Raw genomic sequence first — 11,499 nt, 5'->3', positions numbered from 1 at the left:
AGGAGGGGAGGGAAGGAGAGAGGAGGGGAGGGAAGGAGAGAAGAGGGGAAGGAAGGGAGGGGAAGGAAGGAGGAGAGAGGAGGGCAGGGGGGAGGGAGGGAAGGATGGAGAGAGAGAGGAAGATAAGTAGGGAAGGAGGGAGAGAAAGGAAGAAGGGAGGGGGGAAGAAGAGTAAAGAGAGGGAGGGGAGGGAGGTAGAGGTTAAAAGGGTCTAAGTTTTTAAGGGAGTTGGGGAAAAGGAATTCAACTGCTCTCTAATAACTTGGCAAAAAGGCTTCTCCTGTTACATTTTAAAAAGAAATCAAATTCAAGCTCCAGAAACCAAAACAATTCTACTGAGCTCTTAACGTGTCTTCCTGAACATAGATCTGAGGTCTTACATAGCAAAAATCAATCAGTGGCCTCTGCCATTTCCTTTTTTACTTTTAGTTCCAGGCCAGGGTGGGAGGTGGTGGGGGCTGGGGGGTTGGAAGAAGTTGGCAGAGATTCTTTTTTCTTTCAAAAATAAAATTAAACTTGGTCTATGGGATCAGGGTCTGGTCTTCCCTCAGACATCTGTCTTTTGGTTATATTTACAGCTATTAGGCAGTTTTCTCAGCATTCATAAACTTGTTTTATGCTGGAATCTTCTATGTTGTTTTGATTAAAAGGGCTATTTATTTACTCTACTGGTGTTGAGCCTAGTCTTTTCCAATGGCCCTATGTAATAAGTATTACAGCTATTTACCTAATTTCATTTTCTTTGATGTAATGAAAAAGACTCTGGTTGAACTGGAGTTAGCTAAAATTCACTTAAATAGGATGAGATGAACTTTATTCTTTGAGGTAACCTAGAGTGGGTAAACAGAAGTGGAGACACATGAGATCTAGTAGAGTTGGGTAGAAGTAAATCATTGAATTTAATTCCTACAGTCCCTAGACCTCCTTTAAATTTGCTTCTCAGCCTGCCATTTTTCCTGACTTGTTTCTCGCAAATTAATATGATACGCCCATGATTCCAAATACTTGATGTGGGAAGTCTAAATTAAAGGAGACTATGGACTGTGCTAAATGATCCTGATTATCAAGTTCAAACATTTCATAGTTCCTTCCCCCATTGTTCACCCTTCCAGTTCCTAGTCTAAACCTAATTGAAACATGCAGATGGGTTTCAGGAAGCCCTTCAGAGATTCTTACCCAAACTCAGCCAGTTTCTAAAAGCATATATATAGTTATATAGATAAATAGCTTAGATAGTTATATAGTTATATATGGCTTTTAGAAACTGGCTGAGTATATATATATATATATATATATATATATATAGTTATAGTTATAGTTATAGTTATATAGTTATATAGCTATATAGTTATATAGTTATATAGTTATATATTCAGATTTCTTTCCTTTCTCTTTATAGATGTCTAATGATATTGACTGGTTATATAGCCGCAGGGGCATGTGCAAGGTTGATCTCTACAGCCCAAAAGGACAGCAAGATCAGGACCAGAAAGTCGTAAGTATAAAATTACCCCTACCAAGGAGTGGAAAGTATCAGTGTAGGAATATAGATATATTGGAGCCCAGGATAGACTAATGGAGAGTGATACTGTGATGTCTCCAAGCAACCAAGCTCAATGACACAAGGACAAAGGGAGAGTCAGGACCAGGAGTGATGTAAAGGACCTGGGGCAGGAAGGTGAGGGGGGAGTCTGAGGGGGAGGGAGAAGTGGTGGTTGCCTAGTTACCAGCCCTTATTACCTAACACTTCTGAAGTCACAATGTCATCTAGCTACCAGTCAGTTACACTAAAGTGGGACTCCCTCAGGAGGGCAAAATACTTCATGCTCTGTTTCCCAAACTTCAAGTGATTTGCATAGTACTTCACATTTTTTTTATCTTGTTCCAGAACCACTCATACTATTATTTACTTAATACATATTTCTGCTATGTTTTTAAAAATGAATTTAAAATTCAAATACATTTAAAAATTACCATCACCCTAAGCATTATTGTCTGTAATACCACAGGTTTTATGTTTTAGTATGTATTTTCCAAATAAACAACAGCAAGTATACCTATTACATACAAACATCTATTTACGTACCACCTAAAATATTCTATATCATCAGTAGTAAAAATGCCACATTTGGGGAACACTATAGCAGAAAGTGCTGTAAACTGGGAATCAATTAGAATCAACTTCTAGTGAAAGTTCCACCTTTGAGTTTGTGTTGGTTGGGCAAGCCACCTCTCTTCTCAGTTTTCTTAATAAATGTGGATATTATATTTTGGGCTTCTGTCTGACAGGTAGGTATTCTCATTTATGAACTACAGGAATGCTTAGATTCTGTCTGCCTAATAATAATCATATTAACATCTATTGAGTACTTACTGTGTACCAGCACTCTGCTAAAAGCTTTACATTCAGTATCTTAATTAGTCCTCACAAGAATCCTATAAGGTAAGTGCTATTGTCATCTCTCAGAAAGAAATTACAGTCTTTAGAGTTTTTCTAAATTCACCCTCCTAATTTGATACAGATATGCTTTGTCGATGTGTCTACCTTGAATGTGGAAGGTAAAGATTCTAAGGTGGGTATTCTCTGCTCCCCTCCCTTGGAATGGGTGGGAAACTGCTGAGTGGGTTTTATCAGCCATGGCATGAGAAAAGCGAAAGGCTGTAGCAGAGTGTGGAAAGGTGGAGGAGATTCAAATGGAAGGTCATTGTTCTTGTGAGCCCAGGATCCCTGGTTCAGAATTTACTGTCACTCTAGATACCAAATCTCATTTTAGAAGACACTTAAGTTGTTGGTAGGGCTGAAAGAATTAACACATGGAAAATAGCATGTCAGAGAAGCGAAATTAAAAAAAAAAAAAAACCTGTCCAAAAGTTTGATGATTAACAAAATATGATTCCTGAGACTGACAGCTTTGTGAATACCTTCTGTGGGGCTTGGGAAAGAGGAGTAGTAATTTGTGGAGGGAACTTTATCATTCTTCAAAGACTAGAGAGCACTACAGTCCTACCTCTCCTTCAGAAAGAAAAGCATAATAGGAGACATAACATTCATACTTTGAAGTGGTAGCCTAGGAGGGCAGCCTAGAGAAGTCTCAAAAACCAACTGTTCATAAAAATCTTATCCCTTAATTCCATAGGATACTGCTGGTTCCAGTTCAGAAGGTGACTTAAACCTGGGGAATCTAGAAGAAAAAGAGATTATTGTCATCAAGGATACTGAGAAGCAAGACCAGTCTAAGGTATACTTAGTCTCTGAGCTCACCCTTTCTAATTCTTAGACCTGAATGCTGAGTCTGAGGACTCTGGTTCACAGATAGTAAGAGAATTATTGTCAAACATGCCCATAAATTTGAATACTATGACATTCTAGAGAACACAGTCCTAAGTTCAGAGTAACGGTAAGTTCAATGCTCAGGTATCTAACAATGGCACTAATCACAAAGGCTCATGATGCCCTTTCCTGATTTCAGGTACGTACTCCAAACATAACTTTGCTATTCTTATCCTAATTAGGATGTGGGCTTATAAGCAAGATCCTTTGCATTATTGTTTGCTGGCTTGTAATAGACTTGTGTGCCCCACATTGCCCAAAGACCAAGAAGGAAGAATGAGGATATGGAGCAGAGAGAATCCACAACAGCCAAGAACTGTAGTTGCCTGGTTCCTACCCTGTTGTCCAAGAGATTACCTAGGCTATTGGATAGCATAAAGTTAGAAACAATTAGAATTGTATGCCCCTGTCACATATAGAATCCTTTTGTTTTTGTGTAAGGATTATATCTGTTGGGCCTCTGGTTTGGGGTAGGCATTAGAGTACATGACAAGTCATCCCCACAGTCCTACAAGCTCAGAGCGGCTGGTATTGGCACAGGATATTTGGCTTTAGTGCAAAACAGTCAAATATTTCTTGTTCTATGTTCCTAGGCTCATGTTATAATGAGAAACATCATTTCTGGCCCCAGGCACCTTTTGAATGATGAGTGTAACCCCTAAGGAAGGAAAAGCCAGTTACAAAATATTCTCTAAATAGTTTTGAGTTCAGTTGGGAGTGGCCAACTCAATTTTGGAGCCTCAAGAAAGGGATAAATTATACCTGGTGTTTATTTTTAAAAGAGCAGCCCATATTTCCTACACACAAGGCAGATACCCTTGATTGTATCAAGCCCATTTGCAAAAAGTTGAACTTATCATGACCTCACATTTCCAGGAATTCCATGAAAAGACAGATGAAGCAATCAAAGGGGCAAAGAGGGCCATGGCACTTAGCACTGAGTAGAAAAAGTATATAATACATATACACATACCCAGACATGGGCATACACAGTCACAAGCATATAAATCTACACAAAGTGACATATACATTGATACATACATCTATATACATTAACAAAAATGAATTTATACAAGCAATGACATACTCATGCCTGGCTACCTGTGACATTGACAAACACACATAAGCACTAATCTAAGAAATTTATGCACTTGACCTATTCATAAACAGTGACTTACACACATACACAAAAATATACAGTCATACAGAGTCAGATACCTTGACACGCCCACATGTGACACACATAAGCATCCACATATATATATATCCATGCACACTATGCATAAACATATACTCACACACATTAACACCCATAACCCTTGATCAAAACATTGGTGACCATACAGACTCAGGTATAAGCATACACACCTATAAATATACTTCATGTTGATACACACCCATACAAACTTAAACAAAATGATACATAGTCACTAACTCTCTTTGAATGCATTGATACACACATCCATACAAATGCAATAACATCCCCACTCATGTATTCACACACAAACGCAAATGCAAGGGTGTGTGTACTAATACACACTCTCACGCACTGACCTAGCATATAAATAGAGCATAAGTGATACCCAATTTATTGACAGACTACATAGTCATTATTCAATCACCTATTTCCACACACAGTCATATTTTAACATACACATCTATTAATATAGTATGCATTAATTATACATGGATATATTAATGAGTGTGTATGTTACTATGTGAATGTATGCAGCAATATACACAAATGCATTTATGGCTGCATGATACATGCTGCTGGATTTATATCATAAATATATGCATATCATTCAAATTGGCACTTGCTTATTTACATATTCTCAGATACACTGACATACACACTCTCATGTTTACATTCCCACACATGTACAACATATACACAGTAACATGCACATGTGGCAGTGGGTATCGATGTCAACATATTAACACATCCTTATACCTACTCAAACATGTACACTGACATACACATATACATACACATATACACACGCACATCTTCACACACAATACAGTCTGACACATTCTCACATCTATTGAGATGTTCACACTTATGAATTGCTATATTAATATGCATATGCACACAATGGATACATGGATACATTTTTGACACATATTGAGATAAGCACACATACACAGATGAAATTGGCAAATATATTGCTAACACTCAGGTGTAGTTAAGTGTACCAATGTATATACTCTGATCTTTTGTGGCTGCCACTTGTGTTTGAACATGTATTAATGGTTATAATTGTATGTTAAGTTCCCATGCAAATTCTGAAAGCCAAATCCCTAATCTGTGTGGTTTAGAAGATATATCTTCTAAATAAAATGAGTGAAAGAAGTATCCTACCCAAACTCTTATGGATAGGTGTTCTTCCTTTTTTAGATGGAGGGATCTGTGTGTCTTTTCAAACAAGCTCCCTCTGATCCCATAAGTGTCCTCAATTGGCCTCTGAATGACCTCCAGAAGTATGCCTTGGGCTTCCAGCATGCACTCAGCCCCTCAGTCTCTAGCTGTAAACACAAAGTAGGAGACACAGAAGACAAAAATCACAAATTACCCTCTGAGAACTGCTACAGCATCTATGCCGACCAACAAAACATAGATTATTTGGCCAACGGACTTCAAGGGCTATGTCTAGAAATTATAGCAGCCAAAAACACCAATAACCAGAGTCCTTCCACTCCTCCAGCCAAATCTCCTGGCAATCAGAGGGCAGTTATTTACCCTGATGGCGAATATTCTATGGATGACCTTTCCTTCTATGTCAACCGACTATCTTCTCTGGTAATCCAGATGGCTCATAAGGAAATCAAGGAGAAGTTGGAAGGTGGAAGCAAGTGCCTTCATCATTCTATCTATTCATCCCCTGGGGAAAAGGGGAAAAACAGCCCTCAAAGTGCTGTGAGGAAGATCGCTTCTGAAATGGCCCATGATGCTGTGGAACTGACTTCTGAAGAAATGCGGGGCACTGGGGAGGAGTGCAGGGAAGGTGGCCGGAAAACCTTTCTGCATAGTGAATTGTCCAACAAGAACAAGGGTCGTGACAAACAGATGTGTCAAAGAGACAGCAAAGAATTTGCAGATTCTATCAGCAAAGGGCTCATGGTTTATGCAAATCAGGTGGCATCTGACTTGATGGTCTCTGTTATGAAGACCTTGAAAATACATAGCTCTGGGAAGCAAGTTCCAGCCTGCGTGGTCCTGAAGAGGGTGTTGTTAAAACACACCAAGGAAATTGTGTCTGATTTGATTGATTCCTGCATGAAGAACCTGCATAATATCACTGGGGTCCTGATGACTGACTCAGACTTTGTCTCAGTGGTCAAGAGGAATCTGTTCAACCACGCAAAACAAAATGCTGCAGATATCATGGAAGCCATGCTGAAGCATCTGGTCAGTGCTCTTCTTGGGGAGAAGAAGGAGACTAAATCACAGAGTCTGTCGTATGCATCCTTGAAAGCTGGGTCCCATGATACCAAATGCAAAAACCAAAGTCTTGAATTCTCAGCTATGAAAGCTCAGATGAAGGGTAAGGACAAAGGCAAGATGAAACCAGAGCAGTGCAAGTCATTGACCAGTGCCAAGAAAGTCGGTGAACACACCCTCAAGGAGGGCCTGACCATGAGGAACCAAAAGCAAGGAAACCAAGGCAAGATGCCTGGCAAAGCATGTGCCAATATGGAGGAGAAGAGCGAAAAGATCAGCCCTTCCACAGATTCGCTGGCAAAGGACCTGATTGTGTCTGCCCTTATGTTGATCCAGTACCATCTGACCCAGCAGGCCAAAGGCAAAGATGCATTAGAAGATGAGTGTCCTAGTTCCACCATGGGCTATATGACTCAGAATGCCCAATATGAAAAGTGTGCAAGTGGCCAAAGTGCCAAGGCACTTTCAATGAAACGTCTAGAATCTCATGAAGCTCCTGGACCATCCACCTCTGTAAAGGAAAATCAACAGCTGGACTCCCAGAAGCTCGATATGTCAAACATTGTTCTAACGCTGATCCAGAAACTGCTTAGTGAGAGCCCCTTCAACTGTGATGACCCATGTGAAGGTGAGAACAAGCATTCTGAGCCCAGAACAAGCAAAGCCGTTTCCAGGTCCAAGAAACCTGACAGACAGGAAGAAAAATACCAGGACAATCAAGAACTTGACTCTACCACTGGCATAAAGCAAGTGAACCACCAATTTATAGATCAACTGGTAGAATCTGTGATGAAGTTGTGCCTTATCATGGCTAAGTATAGTAATAACAGGGCAGCCCTTGCTGAGTTGGAAGAACAAGCAGCCTTGGCAAACAACCCCAATTACCAGGTTGGTGGCTCCAGATATAGTCATGATGGTGCGATGCCACAGACCCATCAACACTCAACTGGGCCTGAAGTCATAGTTAATAATCAGTGCTCAACCAGTAACTTGCAGAAACAGCTCCAGGCTGTCCTGCAGTGGATCGCAGCCTCCCAACTTAACGTGCCCATGTTGTACTTCATGGGAGATGATGATGGACAACTGGAGAAGGTAAGCAATGCAACAGACACAAGAAGAAAAGAGGGTTGGGATTGGCAGGGGCAGGGAGGCAGCATTGTACTTAGAACCCAAGAGCAGCCCAATTTTTTTCCAAGCCTGTTCTTTACTGTGCACTTCATGAATTACTTTCATTTTGTAAAAAGACAGAAGTGGTGAATCATTAAGTGGGGCTCAGGATATCTCAAGGCCTGTGCACTTCTACCAAGAGGAGGAGAGTAAAATTAGCTCATTTTATCAGTGATCCTTTCAACAAATTATTTGGTAACACATCAGGGAACAATTTTTGAGTCATGTTTTGAGTTTGAAGGCCCTCAAAGGATTAGAGACAGAAAAAAAAAAAGAAAAAGGGAGCTACGGAGCTCCTTCCCAAACTCACAGGTCCTGCATTTGTCCCAAGAGTACTTGCCTCCTTAAATTTTTTGTCCTAGGCACCTCACTTACTTCATCGTAGTCTTGGTCTTGCCTTCCAGTCTCACAGAAGCCAGCATTCATACACATACTGTTTCTCTCTCCTCTCTCTCTCTCTCTCTCTCACACACACACACACACACACATCTCACAGCTGTGTTTCCTACATTAGATGGGCTCAAGAGAAATAAAACACTGAACCAAAATTATTTTCAGTCCAAGACCAGGAGATTGTCTCTACTTCCAATCACATACTTTTTCAGGGAAGCTGGGGAATGGCAACCCCTAACACTGACCTAGCAATCATCACAGACTAATTGAAGGATCTAGCACCTATCAGAAGTATTTGGTGAACACAATTGATTCCAGAGTTTGTTTTCTGAAGCTCAAAAAGAAAGTCCTGTGGCATTTTGATCTATGTCATTAGAAGAGGGCTGAGGTAAAAGGAAAGCCATGTCAGAAGCCTCCAGTCCTGCATCTGTGTCAGACTTTAATCCTAGAATCATGGCTCACTTTATCCATCTAGGTCCCTTCTCCAAAAACATCACGTGACTCAAGCTACCTCTGCTCTCTCCACAGCTCCCCGAAGTTTCAGCTAAGGCAGCAGAGAAGGGGTACAGTGTAGGAGATCTTCTTCACGAGGTCATGAAGTTTGCCAAGGAACGACAACTGGATGAAGCCATAGGAAACATGGCTAAGAAACAACTGCTAGACTGGTTGCTCACTAACCTGTGAGCTAACAACTCCTTTGACTCCTCTCCTTTACTCCCCTAGCAGCATTCCTCCCCTAGCAGCATTCCATCCCAGCCTGAACATCCCCACCATCAGGCCAGTGAACTGCACACGACATGATTGTATTTCCTAATACATATGAGCAGTTGGACTGTGCAAATACAGGGTGTCCAAAAGCTGGGCAATAACATGAATAAAAAAAATTAAAAAAAAAAGTGTAATTGTTTTCTTGATCAGATAGACCTGATGCAAGGTAGTAGAATGGGTTTAATTCCAAGGACCTGGTGATACAGTGTTGGACATGTGTCCAGATCTCACCCTGGCTTCTTTTCTGAGCACCCAAGACACAGGGCTATAACATATGTCCCAAGTCCCCAAGTAATCTGGTTTGTCCAAATCTCATATACAATCTCTTTAGAGTTTCCTCACCTGTGGTCTCCCTATTTCTCTCAGAATTTCTTTTTTTTTTTTTTTTTAATTTTTTTTTCCAACGTTTATTTATTTTTGCGACAGAGAGAGACAGAGCATGAACGGGGGAGGGGCAGAGAGAGAGGGAGACACAGAATCGGAAACAGGCTCCAGGCTCTGAGCCATCAGCCCAGAGCCCGACGCGGGGCTCGAACTCACGGACCGCGAGATCGTGACCTGGCTGAAGTCGGACGCTTAACCGACTGCGCCACCCAGGCGCCCCTCTCTCAGAATTTCATACCTAACTTGATAATTCCTCTTCTAATCCCAAGGATGCAACCTTCTTGGGTTTTGTTAAGATTTTGAAGATGGGCTATCTTACATGAAATCTAACTGAAAAAAGAAAGTATATTACCCATGGACATTGCTCCCCCTTGCCTCACACACACCCTCACTGTTTACTGTACATGGATAGATACTATCCAGAACTACAATGGGATCTAATCCTCCCCTACATGTGAATAAAGCTTTCTTAGAAGTCATTTACTTCAATTGATGAGATTTCCTGGTCTTCCATCAGTCTGAGAGAAAATCTTTCTGAGAATAAAGCTACAGGATGGTAAATTCATAGCCACCCTATGTGAATCCCAACGTCTCTTTTGAGACCAGCACTAAATCCTCAGATTGGTTGCATGCTTCTCAGAGGTCAGTCATAATGCTAGAATTCATTACAAGTAAGATCAAGACAGGGGTTTCGGCTCTGTGGTCCCCTGTTAGCTAGTTTGCTGTGGCACACTCTGGTGCCTTTGAGATGCTGTGGCTTACTTACAAGTGCAGGATGTGACATCCTTCTGGATTCAGAAGTCAATACTTTTGCCTCTTACTAGTCACATGGCTTTATAGAGTCACCTAGACCCAGCTTGTTTATCTGTAAAGTATAGCTAAAAATTACCTTCACTGTTTAGAGGTTCAAGTAGAGAAATGGATGGGAAGATGCTTTGCACAGGAGAATCTTGTTACAAGTGTAGCTATATGAAGGAAGCTGTACCCTGCAAAGCCCATCTAACACAGTTTCAAGTGCTATTGATATGCTTTCAAACTGAAAGCAAGGTTCTCTGCTTTCAGAGAGACCCACAGAGGCACTTTTTGGGGGAGGTAAGAGGCACAGAGACAAACATTGCCAACTTCTCCACAGTGTCTGGACAGGTTAGAAGTAAAGGCAAGCCTCTTCAAAGCAGGACTTTTGAAACTCCCCAATTCATATGAAAGCTAATAAAACCTTTTCCAGTCACACCCGCCCCATGAAAAAGCTTTGGAGTTGAGCTACCACAGATCCTTCTCCTTCTCCTTGAAGAAAATCCTTAATAAACAAATCCTGGGACCAGGGCTGGATTTCTGATGACTCAATCCTCCTTGAGCACAGCTGGGTCCTATAGTAGTTTACTTCCTTGATTAGCTTGGCTCTTGACTTGCTCCTGATTTTTATTATGAGCCGGCCTTGGGGATTCCTTGGAACATGGAAATAGAGCAAAGGAAGTTATATGTTCTGCTAAATGAGGGGAGTTGGGGCAAACAGTCTCTAAGGACCCTTCCAGTTCTGACATTTGAGGATTCTAAGAAAGTGTTTCTCTTCCATAATATCTCAAGGAAACTTGTGTGGATGAGGTAAGATTAGGGTGAGGAAACTTGATTTTTGCCAGAGCTGACAGACTCCAGCAGAAAGAAATGCTTTGGACCACAGAGGGCCCTGACAAGGGTCTGGAGGAGCTCAACAGTCCTTGGGATTTATTCCTGGAGGGTGAGGCCCTGGCCTTTCACCTCTAAATGGAGAAGTGATCCCAGGCACCCTATTGGCAATGTGGCCATGCTCAATGGCAGCAGTTGAAAATAGACAAGGACTTTGGCTGAGTAGAGAGCCCCACATGTAGTAGTAAAGGGATGATAGAAGCAGAAAGAGGATTACCTGAGCATCTCCTGGTGAGTGATGAACTGGCTTGAAATATCTGACAGTTGTAGTGTATCTGAACATCAGGGCTTCATTTCAAATGGAAGTTGTGAGCAAACATCATCCCGA

The 11,499-nt window shown here is 41.2% G+C and overlaps 1 protein-coding gene across 2 annotated transcripts in view; it reads left to right on the top strand.

Moving 5' to 3' along the window:
• Positions 1 to 9,212, top strand: part of AKAP4 (A-kinase anchoring protein 4) — a 10,777-nt gene extending 1,565 nt beyond the window's left edge. For both annotated transcript variants that reach the window (XM_040468892.1, XM_040468891.1), the window contains exons 2-6: positions 1,400 to 1,495; positions 2,523 to 2,573; positions 3,138 to 3,239; positions 5,733 to 7,868; positions 8,865 to 9,212. In XM_040468892.1, coding sequence (XP_040324826.1) covers positions 1,400 to 1,495; positions 2,523 to 2,573; positions 3,138 to 3,239; positions 5,733 to 7,868; positions 8,865 to 9,020 — 2,541 coding nt within the window. In that variant the 3' untranslated portion in view covers positions 9,021 to 9,212. The remainder of the gene's footprint in view (positions 1 to 1,399; positions 1,496 to 2,522; positions 2,574 to 3,137; positions 3,240 to 5,732; positions 7,869 to 8,864) is intronic.
• Positions 9,213 to 11,499: the final 2,287 nt, after the last annotated feature.

This window comes from Herpailurus yagouaroundi, unplaced genomic scaffold (assembly GCF_014898765.1).
Source record: "Herpailurus yagouaroundi ecotype Mexico unplaced genomic scaffold, PumYag 67793, whole genome shotgun sequence".
Classification (NCBI taxonomy): Eukaryota; Metazoa; Chordata; class Mammalia; order Carnivora; family Felidae; genus Herpailurus; species Herpailurus yagouaroundi.
Note: the sequence above shows the minus strand (reverse complement) of the source record. Positions and strands in the feature narration are given on the sequence as shown.